Source organism: Salvelinus fontinalis, chromosome 3 (assembly GCF_029448725.1).
Source record: "Salvelinus fontinalis isolate EN_2023a chromosome 3, ASM2944872v1, whole genome shotgun sequence".
Taxonomy (NCBI): Eukaryota; Metazoa; Chordata; class Actinopteri; order Salmoniformes; family Salmonidae; genus Salvelinus; species Salvelinus fontinalis.
Genome location: NC_074667.1, coordinates 33,930,146 through 33,951,637, shown reverse-complemented (window position 1 = coordinate 33,951,637; position 21,492 = coordinate 33,930,146). Strand labels below are relative to the sequence as shown.

The following is a 21,492-nucleotide window of genomic DNA, read 5'->3' as shown; positions in this document are numbered from 1 at the left end:
CTATGACAACTGATCAGAGCGCAAGTGCAGGTGAAAGAGGGACTTTCAAAGGAATAACACTAGGTGGCATGATGTGCACCACACCAGGCATTGGTTACACAGGCTTGCTTAACCGCGCACTCAGACTTTTATGCGCAAAGGTCTTTTGGAGAGATTGCGCCAAAATTGATTTACGCATGCGGTGGCCAAAGGCACTGAACCATGGCGCCTACAGGTGTTGTTTTTAACCCTCACTGATTCACAGTCCCTCAATATTTTAAAGTTACAATCTGTATGATGTATTGCTGTACCAGCATTGATTCAGGCAGATCGAGCCTCAAAGCGAATGTATGCTTTATCCTCCTATGTGGTCAGAGGCTCCGTATGGAGGGGTATGGGGGTGTGACGCAATTGCGGAGCCTCCAGAGGCATGCAGAGTACAAAATCAGTACTCATCACCTATGTGCCTCCCAAATTTTGTAACAATGCAGAGGGATCCTTATAGCGGAGTATAGCTCCGCATTGACATGATTGGTTGACGGTAGATGGGGGCAGGAGGTCCTGTATAAGCACAAAGTCACTTCCTTGACAACTTCAATCACAACAGCTTTGTTAAACAGCGCTGCTCAAAGTCTGATGCCATATGTCCACCAAATGCTTATAGTTTTGCTGTATGTTGTTTTTGCCAGATGTCTAGTCCACATTTTCCGTACTTGACACAAGGCTGCAGAAAGGTTTGCAGCATGGAGAAGGTAATTTTAGCTGTCTCTGGGTTCCCTGCCGTGTTTGACCAAAGCGCAGATTGCTATCTCGACCTACATGCTAAAAATGTTGCATGGAGACACATTGCCTATACGATTGGATTATCTGGTCAGTTGAATTAGCTGGAAAGTGGAAGCTAGGTGCTGGCAATGTCTTGGCTATTGTTAGTAAAACGTTTACTGTTGACAGGAGAACAAGAGGAGACAATAGGACGAGGTGGATAATTTTATAATAAGGCCGTTTAATTACATGTAAAGATATCTTAGTAAAATCTTGCAGCAAGGCTCTTTCAGTCTGACTCCTAGTGAATCGTCCGGAAAAAGAGGGAGTTTCCAGAATTGTTCAGTACTATATAGACAACAAGCAAAGTAGGTAGATCTGCGAGTCCGGCCTTCCGATTGGTCGATCTGGGTCTTGGGTAGTCCTGATCAGGCCTGGTGTCCACGTTCCATTGGTTCCTGAGAGTTCTTTGTCCTGAGGTCCAACCATGGGTTGGGTGTGTCTGTGGTTATTATGGGGGAGGGGAATTATGTGTGTCTATAGTTGGTGTCTTAAGTCCAGCATATGTCCAAGAGAAATGAGGAGTATGTGTGTTTTTGTATAATATATGGCTTATGTTGAAGTGTAGTTATTGCTAGTTTCCAGTCTCTATTTCAATTTCTTACACTATCTAGCAAAGTGGTTCACTTCATAGTTAGATAACTAGCTAACTGGCTTGACTGTTTATGAACTTCTGTTTGTACCACCGCAATGTAAAGCAATGCACGACTTGAAAATATTGAACGTCTGTCGGAACACAAATAGTTAATCTGGTGGACATGAGGCTTGAATGACCTGACTTCTGCAGAGGCCATATCACCATAAATGATGCACGGCAAATGCCAGATGGACCATGCAGCTTGCATTTTCTGAGTTTTAGGATGCTGTACTGTTTACATTAGCCAAAAATCGAAGGTTTTAGGCTATTAGCCTACTTGCCTAAGTTTTTTTTTGCCTAGGCATAGGCCTACTAATTAGACTTTCAAACTCGCAACTACTAGCCTACTTAATAGCAAACTGAGGCCAGAGGAAGTATACCAAAATCACCAACACTCAGCGGGATTTGAGCATCTTGAATTGTGAAATGAACCCTTTCCCTTGTAGACGAAGAGAACTCATTTCCTGAGCCAGTTCCGAAACTTTAGTGCCAAGGAATGTGTTTCTCCGCTCATATGGGAGTACTAAATGCCCAGTTCACTGATAATATATATATATATTTTCAACATAATAGTAATAATAGTGAAGACATCAAAACTATGAAATAACACATATGGAATCATGTAGTAACCAAGAAAGTGTTAAACAAATAAAAATATATTTGAGATTCTTCAAAGTAGCCACCCTTTGCGTTGATGACAGTTTTGCACACTCTTGGCATTCTCTCAACCAGCTACACCTGGAATGCTTTTTTGAAGGAGTTCCCACATATGCTGAGCACTTGTTGGCTGCTTTTCCTTCACTCTGCGGTCCAACTCATCCCAAACCATCTCAATTGGGTTGAGGTCAGGTGATTGTGGAGGCCAGCACTCCATCACTCTCCTTCTTGTTAAAATAGCCCTTACACAGCCTGGAGGTGTGTTGGGTCATTGTCCTGTTGAAAAACAAATTATAGTCCCACTAAGCGCAAACCAGATGGGATGGCGTATCACTGCAGAATGCTGTGGTAGCCGTGCTTGTTAAGTGTGCCTTGAATTCTAAATAAATAACTGACAGTGTCACCAGCAAAGCACTCCCACACTATCACACTTCTTCCTCCATGCTTCACAGTGGGAACCACACATGCAGAGATCATTTGTTCACCAACTCTGCGTCTCACAAAGACATGGCAGTTAGAACCAAAAAACTCAAATTTGGACTCATCAGACCAAAGGACAGATTTCCACTGGTCTAATGTCCATTGCTTGTGTTTCTTGGCCCAAGCAAGTCTCTTCTTATTATTTGTGTTCTTTACTAGTGGTTTCTTTGCAGAAATTCAACCATGAAGGCCTGATTCACACAGTCTGCTCTGAACAGTTGATGCTGAGATGTGTCTGTTACTTGAACTCTGTGAAGCATTTATTTGGCCTGCAATTTCTGAGGCTGATAACTCTAACTCTAATGAACTCATCCTCTGCAGCAGAGGTAACTCTGGGTCTTCCTTTTCTGTGGGGGTCCTCATGAGAGCCAGTTTCATCATAGCGCTTGATGGTTTTTGTGACTGCACTTGAAGAAACGTTCAAAGTTCTTGACATTTTCCGGATTGACTGACCTTCATGTCTTAAAGTAATGATGGACTGTCATTTCTCTTTGCTTATTTGAGCTGTTCTTGCCATAACACGGACTTGGTCTTTTACCAAATAGGACTATCTTCTGTGTACCACCCCTACCATATCACAACACAACTGATTTGCTCAAACGCATTTAGAAGGAAATTAATTCCACAAATTAGGCACACCTGTTAATTGAAATGCATTTCATGTGACTACCTCATAAAGCTGAATGAGAGAATGCCAAGAGTGCCAACACTTTTTTGGTTACTACAGGATTCCATATGTGTTATTTCATAGTTTTGATCTATTCACTATTATTCTACAATGTAGAAAATAGTAAAAAATAAAGAAAAACCCTTGAATGAGTATGTATTCTGAAACTTTTGACCGGTAGTGTGTATATACGTATAAAGGAGAGCTAGAGAGAATGGCGGAAACGGATACCGAGTTAGCAAAGATGAGATTGAGAATGAAGGTGCTAAGAATACTGGATAGACTAGAGTCGCAAAAAGATGGATAAAGAGTGCTAAAATCAAATTTAAAACACTGCCTGGTAATCCTACTGCTCATGGCCCAACTACTTCACAGTTTGTATTAGGAGTGGGGTTTGAGGATAAGAAGATGTACATCAAATCAAGTTTATTTTATATAGCCCTTCGTACATCAGCTAATACCTCGAAGTGCTGTACAGAAACCCAGCCTAAAACCCCAAACAGCAAGCAATGCAGGTGTAGAAGCACGGTGCCTAGGAAAAACTCCCTAGAAAGGCCAAAACCTAGGAAGAAACCTAGAGAGGAACCAGGCTATGAGGGGTGGCCAGTCCTCTTCTGGCTGTGCCGGGTGGAGATTATAACAGAACATGGCCAAGATTTTCAAATGTTCATAAATGACCAGCACGGTCAAATAATAATAATCACAGTAGTTATCGAGGGTGTAGCAAGTCAGCACCTCAGGAGTAAATGTCAGTTGGCTTTTCATAGCCGACCGATCATTAAGAGTATCTCTACCGCTCCTGCGGTCTCTAGAGAGTTGAAAACAACAGGTCTGGGACAGGTAGCACGTCCGGTGGACAGGTCAGGGTTCCATAGCCGCAGGCAGAACAGTTGAAACTGGAACAGTAGCAAGGCCAGGTGGACTGGGGACAGCAAGGAGTCATCATGCCCGGTAGTCCTGACACATGGTCCTAGGGCTCAGGTCCTCCGAGAGAGAGAAAGAAAGAGAGAAGGAGAGATTTAGAGAGAGCATACTTAAATTCACACAGGACACCGGATAAGACAGAAGTACTCCAGATATAACCAACTGACCCTAGCCCCCCGACACATAAACTACTGCAGCATAAATACTGGAGGCTGAGACAGGAGGGGTCAGGAGACACTGTGGCCCCATCCGATGATACCCCCGGACAGGGCCAAACAGGAAGGATATAACCCCACCCACTTTGCCAAAGCACAGCCCCCGCACCACTAGAGGGATATCTTCAACCACCAACTTACAATCCTGAGACAAGGCCGAGTATAGCCCACAAAGATCTCCACCACAGCACAAACCAAGGGGGGGGCGCCAACCCAGACAGGAAGATCACGTCAGTAACTCAACCCACTCAAGTGACGCACCCCTCCTAGGGACGGCATGAAAGAGCACCAGTAAGCAAGTGACTCAGCCCCTGTAATAGGATTAGAGGCAGAGAATCCCAGTGGAGAGAGGGAAACCGGCCAGGCAGAGACAGCAAGGGCGGTTCGTTGCTCCAGAGCCTTTCCGTTCACCTTCACACTCCTGGCCCAGACTTCACTCAATCATATGACCTACTGAAGAGATAAGTCTTCAGTAAAGACTTAAAGGTTGAGACCGAGTCTGCGTCTCTCACATGGGTAGGCAGACCATTCCATAAAAATGGAGATCTATAGGAGAAAGCCCTGCCTCCAGCTGTTTGCTTAGAAATTTTAGGGACAATTAGGAGGCCTGCGTCTTGTGACCGTAGCGTACATGTAGGTATGTACGGTAGGACCAACTCTGAAAAATAGGTAGGAGCAAGCCCATGTAACGCTTTATAGGTTAACAGTAAAACCTTGAAATCAGCCCTTGCCTTAACAGGAAGCCAGTGTAGGGAAGCTAGCACTGGAGTAATATGATCAAATTTCTTGGTTCTAGTCAGGATTCTAGCAGCCGTATTTAGCACTAACTGAAGTGTATTTAGTGCCTGAAAGTAAAGCATTGCAGTAGTCTAACCTAGAAGTAACAAAAGCATGGATTAATTTTTCTGCATCATTTTTGGACAGAACATTTCTGATGACTTGGGAGATTTGTTTGATGTTGCCAAGATGGTGAAGAAAGTGTTGGGTACTGTGGAATCTGTGAGGGTGACCAAAAGTGGAATTTTGTAGAATTGTTCTGTGTCGGGAGAACAAAAGGAGAGCACGTTCGCCTCACTAGAATCAAGGAGAAAGATTTTCGTAGCAGTGCACCGAATAAAGGGCGTGATTCTGGAGTCTCTGAGAAGATCAAGATACAAATTCCTGGAGTATTTGGGGCATGCCGATTGAGGCGTATGTTCAGTGGAAAGATGATATAGACTACGTCTGTGTTACTGTTTTTTGATGAGTCGCCGCTCCACACATGTCAAGATGGGATATGTGAGTTAGCCTGTGAGGTCATTTGTCCCCAGTTTACTGCAGTGTTCCAACTGAAAAGCATTTGGGCATGTGTAGTGTGTTTGCAAAGATAATGACTTGAGGGATTATTTTGCTCCGGAAGATGATGGTGTTGAATGTCGCAATTGTGGTGGGAAGCATGCACATGAGTTCCCTGAATGTCCTCTAAGGGGGAAGGAGGCTGAGATTGCTAAAATAAGAGCTGTTCAGCGTGTCTCCTATGCCGCGACAGCAAGAAAAGGTAAAGAATGTTCTAGGGGTTCTGTTGCCGTGGAGTCACCGCAGTCCCACGCTGTGGCTGCTGTTCGCAAGGTGCAGGATCCAGATATCCTTGTCGTGAAGAAAGTAGATTTGTTTTGCCATTTATTGCTATGGTGATAAACTGCCCTGCAGGAGTGGATAAGAACTCAATATCAATATCATCGTATCTGCAGATGAACGCTTCTTGGGAATGCAGGATGTAATGGGTGAGGAGCTGCATGGCGTACTGTGGTTCCATTATCTCAAGTCAACCAGATCTGAGTAGGGCTCTGAGTGTATTTAGGGCAAAGTTAAAAAAAATAAAACAAATCTGATGTTTTAGTGGCTTAAATGTTTTAATTTATTTCCCTTTTGGATTTCTCCTTTTTTTTATTTCCCGTATCCAGTAGTGGGTGGCAATACACTGTTTCCAGTGAAGTCTTCCCTAAAACATCACTGAAGAAGACGAAACACATACAGTTTGGCACAGTTGGTGTGCACGAGGCTTGACTGTCCGGACTGCCGCTCTAGGGACTGTCGCGGACCATCGTTCCCTGTGGCACAATAGTGTTCTTGTGTGGGATCTGTGTTGAATGACTTTGGAGAGAGACAAATTTGTCAAACAGTCCCTGTTCCACACATGCTGTAATCTGGAGATCCTGAAGTTTAAAGTCTATTCATATAAAACATCTGCCTTGTCAGTTGGTCACAGCTATAAGTAACAGCTTATATATCGTTAAGCTGGCTAGAAAGGTCCTTTTGGTTGAACTGTTTTCAAAGTGAAAGACTCATAGTCATTATCAAAACAGGTAGATTCTAAGTATATGATCATAAAAAGCTTTTAATTTGTCACTATAGGCTAGGGAGGGATATGCAACAAGGAAAAGGGCTATTTTACTACCAGGAGTCAACATAGCAGGAGGTCATTCCAGGACTTTTATAATATGATTGTTATTATAGCGCCTTTATGGTTTTGATATGCCTCTATTTATCCGCTCTCTACCTGCTGTGAAGGAGAGATTAGACTATGTGAGTTCAACCACAGTGAGGTCATTGTGTGCTGCATTTATTGGTCACATATTAACACCAACTGAAGGTTACAGAGTCAAACAAGGGGTTTGTTTCGTTAGTTTTTCTTACAACCAACCATTATTTTCCAAAACGTTTAGCACGTTGCTAAACTTTGTTATATGTTCTGTATAAAATAACACGTCTTCAACATCAGTCTGCAAAGGATAGACTCGGGCAGGTAAAGTGTGTTTTTGTATTTTCTTTTGTGGACTGACTGCAAACACATATAAAACTATTTGAGACTAGGGGACGCTGAGTTGCAGGTGTTTTGGAATTGTATAAACAATTGTATAAACGACATTTGACAAAGGCATATTTTGGGATCTATTACATGGGGTGGAATAGACCATTAGCACCATTAGCACATTAGAGGCTGCTGCCTATATACATAGACTTGAAATCACTGGCCTCTTTAATAAATGGTACACTAGTCACTTTAATAATTTTTACATATTTTGCATTACTCATCTCATAGGTATATACTGTATTCTATTCTACTGTATCTTAGTAGATGCCGCTCTGACATTGCTCGTCCATATATTTATATATTCTTACTTCCATTTGTGAAATTGTTAGATATTACTTGTTAGATATTACGGCACTGTCAGAGCTAGAAACACAAGCATTTCGCTGCACCCGCGATAACATCTGCTAAACACGTGTACATGACCAATACAATTTGATTTGATGATAGATAATGCCAATATCAGAATTGGCTGCTAGGTATTTGTCAGAAAATGGTGACAGTCCCCATTTGTTTGCAACAACAAGTGATTATGTTGCAAACATTTACCAATAGATCGTATCTAAACTATGTGACAAGAGTCCTATTCAATGGAAACCTATCCTGTCCTTAAAGTGGAAACCCGGTTGATTGATGAGAGCCCTGAGTCCCACTACTATTATGACGGGGCTAGAAAGGGGTAGTCCCATAGGGCTCAAAAGTAGTGCACTTTATAGGGAATTAGAGTGCCATTTGGAACGCCAACCTTTTGCCTCCGAGTCAGACCTTGGAGCTTCTCACATGATTTTAAAGTGCTTCATATATGGAGCAGTGGTGTGTGGTTGGACTGGTTTATACTACACTCTGACAGCTGACAGGAAAAACCAGACAGGATGTACAACATGCAACTGGGACGCATTTGTGTTTTGTTCCATTCAAATTTAGATGACATCACTCACAAATCAACCAAACAATCTGTCTTGACTCACTAGTGTCAATCTAAGTATGGTTAGAAATCAGAACAGCTTCCTTTAAACAACTCAAACAACTTTATAGTATAGAGATTTTGTGCAATCAGCTATCGTAGTATCAATCAGAGATAAAAAATCTATTTGGATTTGAGATTAAGGGCTCTATTAAATCCGTATCACAGAAGTTCACCATTACGGCAAGATTTACATTTAAAGGCAATGTTCTTGCGTTAGCGAAGACTGCATTCACTGTAAACGCTGCATATGTCAGCTCAATCGGAAATTAAATTATACAAATGTATAGCGCGCAATCTGTAATTCTTTAGTTTACAGATTGAATAGAACCCTAGATCATGAATATCAGGCCAAGGAACAGTATCTCACTGGGCAAAGATGTCAGCTCAGCGTCTATTTTTGATTTACATTTGGTTGAGTTGTCAACTAACGTGAATTCAACGTGAAATCAACCAAAAAATGACCATGCCATTGTATTTAGACTAAAAGTTGGGTGATAAAAAATGCTATATTCCCTTACGTTGATAACTTTTAGCAAATACAATGATTTTTATATTGTTGAAATGACGTGGAAACAACGTTGATTCAAGCAGTTTTTGCCCAGTGGGATGTCACTGTTTATTTGAGCATAAGCAACAGCACTTTTTGTAGACAATCCCCGTATTTTAAGTGATCATAAGTATACGATTTATCATCTTTAAGTGAATATAGTGCTAAAGGTTTGCATTTGGTGGCAAATCCCTCGCAAAACTAAGTGAGTTGTTGTACATAATGTAGAATTGGATGTCAAACAAAATGCAAACAACAGTCAGTCCATTGACATTTATTTGACTGACATAACAATAATACTGTACAGTTGCGGTGTAAGAGGTAGCTTGTAGTATGTCTCACTTTGTTTATTTTTAGAGGTAGGTATTTTTCCTCTGTAAAAATCTTATCCAACCAGCTCTTCTAGCTTGGCCTTAGAGAGCCAAACCGTCTGGCTTTTAACCCAGAGTATCACCAGAATATGTGAAAGTGATACATTATGGTGAAAGTATTTGTCAGAGAGCAGAGTGACAGCTAAATGTGAAGTAAAGGAAATGATTTGTTTTCTACCTGGCTTCATGTAGCACCAGTAGTCTAAAATAGCCTTTCTTCTTCTCGCCTCTCTGTTCACTTCTTCCTCTCCCTCCCCTTCTGTCCCTTCTCCTCCCCTGCTCACCTCTCCCTTTCTCCCCACCATTCTCCTTCTCCACCCATTCTCCACTCCTCCCTTCGGTGTTTCTCTTCTCAAGAACGAAGTGAGGGCATGGCAGCTCGTATGGACATGGCCTCTGGTGAGGTGGGCCAAGCAAGAGGGGCTGGCGTCAAGCCTGCGCCAGGCCCCAAACCTCGCCTGACTCCCAAAACTTTCTCACTGCAGAGGAACACCACCCTACGCTCCATCCTAGCCCCAAAGACACTGACAAGGACTCCACAGCCGTCTCAGACCACACCCACTACACCCACTACCTCCAGCAAACCGGAGCCTAATCAGCCTATAAGTGGCCCTGTGTCTGACTCAAGCGGAGCTGTGAAACGCGATACAGAGAGCACCATGACACCTGAACCGGCCAATGCTCCCAAAGCTCCTTCAACCATAACACCCCACACTGACTCAACCCATACCACTGAACAAAGCCAAGCTGCTCTTTCCACATCCAGCTCCCTTACTGCCCCAACATCTGAGCCACCGGCTAGTAACATATCTGACCCCACTGGAACCTCGGCGGCAAATCAAGTCAGTGAATCTGTGAATCATGGCAACTCTGATTCAGGCCACTCCGCTACTGGAACTGAGGCTGTACCATTACCATCAGTCACCTCAGCTCCCCTTCAACCCCAGTCTGAAGACACTGTGAGCGAGCCCACCTTTGCGATCGTTAGATGTCACGCTGGGGAGGATCAGGCAGCCCGCTGGGGAGGATGCAGGAAACGGCTGTCCATGGAGCTCACCTCCAGGTTTGAGTCGGCCGGCCTCTCGCGCCCCTCACAGCCACCAGCCAAAGACAACAACCAGAAGCAGGAACAGGCGACCAAGAGAGAGACTGCAGTCCTCAAAGTGTCTGTCCTCAGGACCAAGGAGGAAGAGAAGATAACAGATTCACCAGAGACATCGTCTGACCCGGAGTGCAGACTCAAGCACTCAGCACCGCTGAAGGAAGAGAGGGTTGGAGAAGGGGTAAAGGAGGCAGGAGAAGAGAACGTGTGCAGCATACAATGGAGGATCAGTTTGCTGCTGGACTCCTCCTCGAGGCCAGAGCCTCTGACCAAGAGGGAGGAAGTACCTGGTCCAATTAAACAAGCAGACGGTTCTGGGGGTGTGAAACAGCGAATTAAAGACTGGGCATTAGACACACCTCCTGTTCAGGCATCCAATCAGAGGGTGGATGTTGCCACTCAACCAATCCCTGGCAGAGTTCACCCTGCGTTGGGTGTCACTGGGGGGTCATTGGCAACGAGTGAAAGCGTTCAGCTAGCTCCCCGGGAGGACAAGGCTTCCACCCTATGTCACTCAGGACGTTCTGGGATAAAGATTAATAGTGAGGAGATAGAAGATGAGGAAGAGGAGGGAGAGGAGAAGGGGGCCCAGGTGCCACTCTACAAACCAGTAGGAAGACTTCTTCGGATGGAAGATGGAGGGAAAAAACAAGAGTTAGTGATTGATCAAATAGAGAAAGATATGGAGACCAAGGTGCAAAAGGAGGAAAAACTTAAACAGCTGGTGCTAGAAGAGAGACAAGCAGAGAAGGAGAGGGAGAAAGAGAGGCAACAAGAAGTTGAGTTAGAGATAGAAAGACAAAAAAAAGTGCAGAAAGAAAAGGAAAGGGAGAGACAGAATGAGGAAGAGAGGGAAAGGAAGAGACAGAGAGAGGAAGAAGAGAGAAAGATGAAAGAAGAGGGGAGAGAAAGGCAAAGAGAAATAGAGAGGGAACGGGATAGACAGAGACAGATGGAGGAGGAAGAGAGGGAGAGAAAGAGGAAGGAAGAGGATAGGGAGAGAGAAAGACAAAGAGAGGAGGAGCGGAATAGGGAGCGACAGAGAGAGGAAGAAGAGAGGGAGAACACGAGGAAAGAATTAGAGAAGGAGAGAGAAAGAGAGATAGAACTTGAGAGGGAAAAGGAGATACTGAGAAAGGAGGAAGAGAGGGAGAGGAGCAAAGAAGAGGAGAGGGAGACAGAAAGACAGATAGAAGTGAAGAGGGAAAGGGAGAGACTGAGAAAGGAGGAAGAGAGGGAGATGTTTAGAGTGGAAGAGGAGAGATTGAGAGAGGAGGACAGGGAGAAACTCATAGAAGAGGAGAGGGAAAGGGAAAGAAAGAGAGAGGAGGAAAAGATGAAGGAAGATGAGAGACAGAGAGAAAAAGAGCAGGCAAGAGAAAGACAAAGAGAGGAAGAGAGGGAGAAAGAACAAGCGGATTCCCCAGTCCAATTGATCACTCTTGAACCTGACCAATCTCCAAAGCCAGAGCTTCCTTCTCGTTCCCCTACCATCCCCATCATAGAATCCATACTGAAGGATGAGGAGCAGCCTCACATCAAGGTGGTCTACAACTTTTCTAACAAAGAGGAGAAACCTCTTCTTGAGGTGGTCAATGATAATTTCTCCATCAAGCTCGGGAGGTGGGGGTCTCAGGCCAGGCTCGTCGCCGACCGTGCCCAGGATGAGACATCTTTCCCTGGAAGGTTACTGGGCCTCCAGAGAACTGTTGTTAACACCCAGGAGTCACTCAACGTCAAATCTCACCCAGCCGAGGGGAACATAGAGTGGGTAGTCCCCACCCAAGAGAATAGGATGGAGAAGGAGCATGAGAAGGTGGATGTAGAAGAGGAAGCAAATGTGGACACGGAGGAGGTAAGCAAAGGGAAGGTGGGAGGGAGAGAACTTGAAAATGATCTCCACAAAAAATGGTATTTCATGGCCTTTTTATTTTGCAACACTAGTATGTGCAGACTTACCATGGGCTTAAAACCTGGTGTTGTACTAGGGAAATTGTGTTTCCATAGCTAGGGCTGACACCATGGACAAGCAGAAACCACAAGCTCTGAATATTCAAACAGTTGCTTCTGAGGATTAAGCTCAGTGACATGAGAATCCACATAAAGGCATTTATGGGGGTAATATAGCTACAAGCCATGGAGATACAGTGGCAAGAAAAAGTATGTGAATCATTTGGAAATACCTAGATTTCTGCAAAAATTGGTCATAAAATTTGATCTGATCTTCATCTAGGTTACAACAAAAAACAAACACAGTCTGCTTAAACTAATAACACATACACAATTATACATTTTCATGTCTTTATTGTTCACACCGTGTAAACACGGTTCACACCGAAAAAGTATGTGAATCCTTGGATTTATTAACTGGTTGACCCCTCCTTTGGCAGCAATAACATCAACCAATTGTTTTCTGTAGTTGCGTATGAGATCTGCACAACGGTCAGGAGGAATTTTTGGCCATTCCTCTTTACAAAACTGTTTAGGTTCAGCAATATTATTGGGGTGTCTGGTGTGAACTGCTCTCGAGGTCATTCCACAGCATCTCAATCGGATTGAGGTCAGAACTCTGATTGGGCCATTCCAGAAGGCGTATTTTCTTCTGTTGAAGCCATTCTGTTGTTGATTTACTTCTGTGTTTTGGGTCGTTGTCCTGCTCCATCACTCAACTTCTGTCGAGCTTCAATTAGGCGGACAGGTAACCTAACTTTCTCCTGCAAAATGTCTTGATAAACTTGGGAATTCATTTTTCTGTCGATGATAGCAAGCTGTCCAGGCCCTGAGGCAGCAAAGCAGCCCCACACCATGATGCTCCCTCCACCATACTTTACAGTTGGGATGAGGTTTTGATGTTGGTGTGCTATGCCTTTTTTTCTCCACACATAGTGTTGCGTGTTCCTTCCAAACAACTGAACTGTAGTTTCATCTGTCCACAGAATATTTTGCCAGTAGCGCTGTGGAATATCCAGGTGCACTTTTGCAAACTTCAGACGTGCAGCTTTGGGTTTTTTTGGACAGCAATGGCTTCTTCTGTGGTGTCCTCCCATGAACACCATTCTTGTTTAGTGTTTTACGTATCGTAGACTCATCAACAGAGATGTTAGCATGTTCCAGAGATTTCTGTAAGTCTTTAGCTGACACTCTAGGATTCTTCTAAACCTCGTTGAGCATTCATCTTGGCAGGACGGACACTCTTAGGGAGAGTAGCAACAGTGCTGAACTTTTTCCATTTCTAATTTTTTTATTTATCGTGGACTGATGAACATCAAGGCTTTTAGAGATACTTTTGTAAGCCTTTCCAGCTTTATGCAAGTCAACAATTCTTAATCTTTGGTCTTCTAAGATCTCTTTTGTTCGAGGCATGGTTCACATCAAGCAATGTTTCTTGTGAATAGCAAACTCAAATTTTGTGAGTGTTTTTTATAGGGCAAGGCAGCTCTAACCAACATCTCCAATCTCGTTTCATTGATTGAACTCCAGGTTAGCTGACTCCTGACTCCAATTAGCTTTTGGAGAAGTCATTAGCCTAGGGGTTCTTTTTCCAACCTACACTGTAAATGTTTAAATTATGTATTCAATATAGACAAGAATACCATAATTTGTGTGTTATTAGTTTAAGCACAGTGTGTTTGTCTATTGTTGTGACTTAGATGATCAGATCAAATTTGATGACCAATTTATGCAGAAATCCAGGTCATTCCAAAGGGTTCTGTCACGATCGTTATAATGAATGGACCAAGGCGCAGCGTGCGTAGAGTTCCACATGTTTATTTAAATGAAACTCCCAGAAAACAAAGCGCAAAACGAAACGTGAAGCAAATGTAGTGCTCACAGGCAACTAGACATAGACAAGGTCCCACAAACAACAGGTGGGAAAAGGCTACCTAAATATGATCCCCAATCATATACAACAATAGACAGCTGCCTCTGATTGGGAACCATTCCAGGCCAACATATAAATATAAAAACTAGAGTACCCACCCTAGTCACACCCTGACCTAACCGAAATAGAGAATAACAAGGCTCTCTAAGGTCAGGGCGTGACAGGTTCACATACTTTTTCTTGCGTCTGTATATTGTTTTGCCTCTATATTGTTTTATTTAATTATGCCATACAAGCTATTATGAAATCAAGGCAGCCCACATGAAAAAAAATACTATAATATACTATGGTCTAAATACTGTAGTACTAGATACTATAGTATTCACTGCAGTGTTTTTGTGGACATGACTGTAGTTTACTATAGCATTCACTGCAGTGTTTTTGTGGACATGACTGTAGTTTACTATAGCATTCACTGTTGTGTTTTTGTGGACATGACTGTAGTTTACTATAGCATTCACTGTTGTGTTTTTGTGGACATGACTGTAGTTTACTATAGCATTCACTGTTGTGTTTTTGTGGACATGACTGTAGTTTACTATAGCATTCACTGTTGTGTTTTTGTGGACATGACTGTAGTTTACTATAGCATTCACTGTTGTGTTTTTGTGGACATGACTGTAGTTTACTATAGCATTCACTGTTGTGTTTTTGTGGACATGACTGTAGTTTACTATAGCATTCACTGTTGTGTTTTTGTGGACATGACTGTAGTTTACTATAGCATTCACTGTTGTGTTTTTGCTGACTTTACTGTAGCAGTCACTGTAGAAGTTTTGCAGACTTCACTGTAGTTTTTTGCAGACATGATTGTATTATAATATAGTATTCACTAGTGTTTTTGCAGACTTTATTGTAGTATTCACTATAGTGTTTCAGTATTTACTGTACTGTTTTTGCATACATGACTGTAGTATTTCTTCAGAAATTACTTTAGTACATCGTAGTAGCACTCAACAACTAGCGTTAGCTAAAATGGCAGAACTAATGGCAGACTACGCCAGTTATGGTTTAATGAGGGGAACGCTTCAACTACAATATTAGACACAGGTTTGTGACAGGACACCTATTGAGTTGGGTCAACAGCTCTGAGCAATGCAATGGACCATCCAACAATATATTATTTATTACAATTGTAACAACATTACAGGTTCCATGCCCATTAAAGAGAAACAGTGCAGAGGCAGATAAAGAACAAACAAAGTTTGAAGCTGTAACGGCTGTCCTCGCTGACAGAAGGAGAGGACCAAAACACAGAGTGGTTAGTGTTCATTATTTAATGAAAGTCAACAAAACACTTCAAAATACAAAACAACCAACAAACGTGACAAAACCGAAACAGTCCTGTGTGGCACAAACACTGACACAGGAACAAACACCCACAAAAACACACGTGAAACCCAGGCTGCCTAAGTATGATTCTCAATCAGGGACAACGATTGACAGCTGCCTCTGATTGAGAATCATACCAGGCCGAACACAAAAATCCCAACATAGAAAATCAACCATAGACAAACCCACCCAACTCACGCCCTGACCAACTAAAGTAAATACAAGACAAAGGAAAACAGGTCAGGAACGTGACAGAAGCTTAGAGAATTAGGTTTGCTTGTTTGACACAGAAATAACACATTAATAGTACACCAAAATGACTTAGATCTGTTAATTTCACTAGATAGCTGAAATATAACAGTGCTTTCACAGAGATTCAGCTGACCAAGTTCATAAGATGACCAAAAACAGTTCCAAACACTAATTTGGATGGTAGAAAATAAAGGCATTTACATAAACAAATATTTTAGAAATACAAATTACTACAAAGACTTATTGCAGGGCACTGCCAATAAACTGCCTGGACCTCAAACCATCTGAAATGAAAGTATATTATTGCAGTCGCTTTACATAATGAACCTCTTGAAAATTGTCACAGGTGAATAAACTCACTGATGGTCAAACGTAACACATACCATTGAGAACAATCAACCACACAAACATTTCTTCAAGACAGTATGGTCACAAAATGGTTGCTCACAGAAAAAACAGCAACATTGCACAGCCTATACAAACAAAGAACTTTCCAGGAACAATGCACTCACCTGAACATGACCAATGGGTGCTTTTATACATTTCCCAGGGAAACACTGACCAAAACTTTAGTTCCTAGCCTGTCACAATATTCTTCAGTTACAAGATCATAACAGATTGAGGTGAGGGTTATGGTGATGCCCATCTACTGTGGGACTCCAGTTAAAGAGCAGGCGGAGGCAGAGATGCAGTTCAGTTTAAGAGTCTTTATAGATTCAGGTAATGGAGACGATACATGGTAGGGAATGACTGAAAGTTGTTAACATGAGACTCTTGACTTGAGACTTGGTTGACTTTGTATGGAGCATGGTTGATCTAAAAGGAGACACAGAAAGGTGCAAACAATAACGAGCAATAATAGCAATGAACATACAATTAATCAGCTGTTAATGGCAATAGTCAATTACAATTGCATTAAGCATATACATTGGTAACGGTCTGCATGAATGGCCAGAAAGGGGGTGCAATAGCATGCGGCATAGTAGGCCGAAGCTATTGCAGGCTAATTTATTAATGGCTACATAGCATAGCATTGCAAGTAAACAGACAATAAAAAGCTAACAAAAGTACTAAGCTTAGCCATTAAGCAGGCCTAGTTAAATTAACTTCTTTGGTATAGGGGGCAGGATTTTCACTTTTGGATGAATTTCGTGCCCTTAGTGAACTGCCTCATACTCTGTCCCACATGCTAATATGGGAATGCACTGTATGTTGCTCTAAGAGTTTGGCAAGGTTGGTAGAATGTCATCCAGAATGATTTACAGCTGTAATGGCTGCCGAAGGTACTTCTACCAAGTATTAACTCTGGGGTATGAACAATGCTTAATTTGAGCCGGATCCATACCTCTCTCAGCATGTTTTTACAAAAAGATAGATTTAGAGATAGATAAACTTGGATTTTCTGCAAGGACATATACAGGATACTACCCTCCACAACATAACCTTCACTCCAAACCTGCAACCTGATTTTAGAAAAAATTACCTGGAAGGATTCCTACTACCAAATATTTTTATTTACAAGGACTATACAGCAAAAGCTCTGGCAAACCAACGACCAGCAAAAGAGGCACAACAGAAACCTGAAACCACCATTCAACCTGGAACTGAGTGGGTAGTGTTTAGTCTGAAGCTACTTTGTAAGCCAAGAAGAAAAATAAATTACAATGATATGTTACTTTATAAGGACTGAATACTAAGTTAAGTCTACCAAGCTTGCTAGCACAGAACAGATCTGGTTGCAACTTCGATTAGCACTGAGGTGTGAAGTGAGAGGTGTCAAAGCCGTTGAGCCCAACAATGGCAAAAGAGTTTCACAGCCTCCCCCACTCAAATGCAGAGGCTTTTGAAGCCCCCTCCCTCTGTGCAGAGGTCATTACAATACAGGAGCCCCTGGATTCATCTATATTTTGAACTGATATGCAGCCAAGATACTTTAATTGTAAATTACCTCAATAAGAAACAATATTGTTGCTTGATCACATCAGAAGATATCCTCCTCGCAATCTCCAAAATACAACAGCCACGGGACAACTTTGTTTGGACGTCGTAAAGTACCATTCGCCGAAACTGAAGAGATATAGCTAGCATACGACCTGCTTTTCCATGTGGAAAAAATGGTGGACAGCTAGCTAGCTGAGATTTTCTACAAGGAATCTGCCTCCCGAAAACAGCTTCTCCCAAGCGGGTGTGACACCTACTCCCGTTGCCTGCTGCACTGCTGCTTGTATTCCACTTGGCGATCTGTTCACCATCTGCCCTGGCCTGTGTCCCCCTGTCTAATACAGGTACCCCCCCACAGTCCCCCCTCTCTCCCGAGCTTTCGCTCGCCTCTAGCACACACGCACTTACACACACACCACAGACTTTGGACTGAACGGAATTTTAGGTAGGCTAATTAACTTGTGAAGCTTATTAAGTGAGCTTACTCAGAAACACTTTAATTAACTAGTATAAGCCTACTGTTTATTTATTGTATCTTGTACTTTTGAAGCCTACTGGACTCATAGAGAGCTACTCTCTCAAGTTATCTTGTTGGTGCGAGTGACTCTTTGAACTAACAATGGCTAGCCCCAGTCGTTATATATTTTTCTTGTGCTTTATGCTATTTGCCTCATGACTCCTGCGTGCTTTGTTGACTATGAACTTGCTTGTTTACCCAACCATGGGACAGACTATGTTTGTTCCCACACTCGGGACTCTGACTCTCTATTGGTTACACAGACTGTTGGCTTCCCATCCTATTCTAACCATCTCACGCCGGCTTTGTATTCATGTTACCTGATGAAATTGCTATACAATATGATCTTGATGCCATCTGATGCACATTCAAATGTCATAAAAAAATAAACACTGCAGAGCTTTCCCTGTCCTCTGCCGTGCCCTAATTGTGTTACTGCTGATGATATTTGAAAATGAACATGTACACACTGGCCCATCTACTGTTGCTAGCCCCAATTCGGACTTGTGTTCTGATATCTGCTTCACTGATTTCTGCTCTCATAAAAGCCTGGGTTTTCTGCCCTTTAACACTAGAAGTTTATTACGTAAAATGTATCAATTGAAAGTGTGGGTTCACAGCTCCAATCCAGATGTGTTGGTCATTACTGAGACGTGGTTAAGAAAGAGTGTTTTGAACACAGATGTTAACCTTTTTGGTTACAACCTTTTTTGGGAAGACAGATCTTCCAAAGGTGGTGGAGTCGCAATCTTTACCAAGGAACACCTTCAGCGCTCGGTTTTCTCCACCAAGTCTGTCCCCAAACAATTTGATTTGCTGGTTTTAACACTGCTCTGCAGTGTTTATTTTTTCAGGGCTAGGCCCCTTTTTTCTCCACTTCCTGTCTGAATGACGTGCCCAAAGTATCCAGGATATGCATACATCCTGAAGCCAGGATATGCATAGAATTGGTACCATTGGAAACAAAGCACTTTGAAGTTTGTAGAAATTGTTAAATAATGTAGGAGAATATAACACAATAGATATGGTAGTAAAAATCCAAAGAAAAACCAACTGGAAATCTTTTTTTGAGAGAGACCATCCTCTTAGAAATTCAAGAGAAAGGTCATATTGAAAATTAGCTCCCTGGATGCAATTCATATGGCTTTCACAGGGTGTCAGCAGTCTGTTCAAGGTTTCAGGCGTGTAACTTCAAAAACAAATAAGAAATATCAGTTTTCCTGGATATTCGTGTTTGTGCGCACTATGAAGACATTATGCACCTGCTAAAACCGGTTTCCTATTGAACATACTTCTTTCCGTAATTAATATTATAGTTTGATTACATTTTAGGGTATCTGAGGAGTAAATAGAAATGTATTTTAACTTGTTAAAACAAAGTTTAGGGGGTAGATTTTCGGATTCCTTTCTCTGCAAGTTGAAAGATTGTATTACTCAAATCGATGGCGCAAATTAAACTTTTTGGGTTATAAAGAAGGATTTTATCTAACAAAACGACACTACATGTTATAGCTGGGACCATTTGGATGACAAATCAGAGGAAGATTTTCAAAAAGTAGGTGAAAATTTCATCGTTATTTGTGAATGTATGAAACCTGTTCCCATGGAAAAATATTTTGATGTGGGGCGCCGTCCTCAAACAATCGCATGGCATGTTTTCGCTGTAATAGCTACTGTAAATCGGACAGTGCAGTTAGATTAACAAGAATTTAAGCTTTCAGCCGATATACATTACATTACATTACATTTATACGATATACGATACTTATATGTACCTAAATGTTTAAAATCCATATTATTTATGATTATTTATTTGAATTGCGTGCCCTCCAGTATCACCGTAAGTTGTCCAGCTAGCGTGACCCCTAGCCCTAAGAAGTGCATTAAACTTTCATATAGCTCTTTGTTGACTATTGCTTGGAATTATCGTCCACCATCAGCACCGGCCTGTACCCTACCTGCCCTATGTTCTCCCCTGGCCCCTTACACTAAGTCTGAATTTGTCCTGCTAGGGGACCTAATCTGGGACATGTTTGAACCAGTCCTAAAGCAATGGGACTCCCTAAATCTATTTCAGATTATTACCAATCCCACAAGGTATGACTCCAAACACTCATAAAAGGCTACTATCTTTGATGTTATCCTCATAAATAATCCTGACAGGTATCAGTCTGGTGTTTTCTGTAATGACTTTAGTGATCACTGTTTTACAGCCTGTGCACTCAGCCTGTGTTCATAATGGCTGCTCAGTGAAACGACGCGTCCTGATTTGTCATAGATGCCTGCTAAAAAATGTAATGAGCAAGCCTTCCTTCATGACCTGGCCTCTGTAAATCAGCTTGATCCCCTCTGTCGAAGATGCTTGGACCTTCTTTTTTATATGTTTTGTGATATTGTTAACAAAAACACGCCACCATAAATGTCACGTTCCTGACCTTATTTCCTTTGTTTAGTCTTTGTTTAGTTGGTCAGGACGTGAGCTGGGTGGGTATATTCCATGTTATGTGTTTTCATTGGTTTAGGGTTGTCTAACTAGCCTGATATGGTTCTCAATCAGAGGCAGGTGTTTTACGTTGTCTCTGATTGGGAACCATATTTAGGTAGGCTGTTCTCACTGTTTGTTTGTGGGTGATTGTTCCTGTTCGTGCGTTCATTGTTTTTCATTTGTTCACATGTTCAGGACTGTTAGCGTCATTGGTTTCGTTTTGTTTATTGTTTTGTTTGTCTAGAAAAGTATTCTAATAAATATGGATACATACCACGCTGCGTTTTGGTCCTCCGATCCTTCTAACTTATCCTCCTCAGACGAGGAGGATTACGACGAGCATTACAGTAAAGAAAATGAGAATTTAAAAAAGGTTCAGCCCCTGGTTCGGCCGTGATCTGGCAGAGTTACTCCACCTCAAGAATTCCATTTGGCAAAAGGCTCGGCACACGCATACTCAGGCTGACTGGCTCTCGTTCAGGCAAATGAGAAATACGTGCAGTCAGGCTATCCGGAAGGCCAAAGTTAGTTACTTTAAGGAGCAGTTCTCTGTCTGTGGGTCTAACCCCAATAAGTTCTGGAAAACCGTTAAAGACTTGGAGAATAAAGCCTCCTCCTCACAGCTGCCCATGTCCCTTAATGTTGATGATGTGGCTGTTACTGACAAGGAGCACATGGCTGAGCTCTTTAAGGTTGCTGCCCCTATCATCGCCAAGCCCATCTCTGACCTTTTTAACCTGTCTCTCCTCTCTGGGGAGGTTCCCATTGCTTGGAAGGCAGCCACGTTTAGTCCTTTATTTAAAGGGGAAGATCAAGCTGATCCTAACTGTTATGGGCATATTTCTATTTAGCCCTCAAAAGTG

The 21,492-nt window shown here is 42.3% G+C and overlaps 1 protein-coding gene across 1 annotated transcript in view; it reads left to right on the top strand.

Annotated features, from left to right (window-relative positions):
• The first annotated feature begins 6,988 nt into the window (after nt 1-6,988).
• The window catches only part of LOC129845005 (trichohyalin-like), a 34,322-nt gene continuing 19,818 nt past the window's right edge, over nt 6,989-21,492 (top strand). The window contains exons 1-2 of the mRNA XM_055913109.1: nt 6,989-7,166; nt 9,475-12,074. Of these exons, the coding sequence (XP_055769084.1) occupies nt 9,489-12,074 (2,586 nt within the window). The 5' untranslated portion in view covers nt 6,989-7,166; nt 9,475-9,488. The remainder of the gene's footprint in view (nt 7,167-9,474; nt 12,075-21,492) is intronic.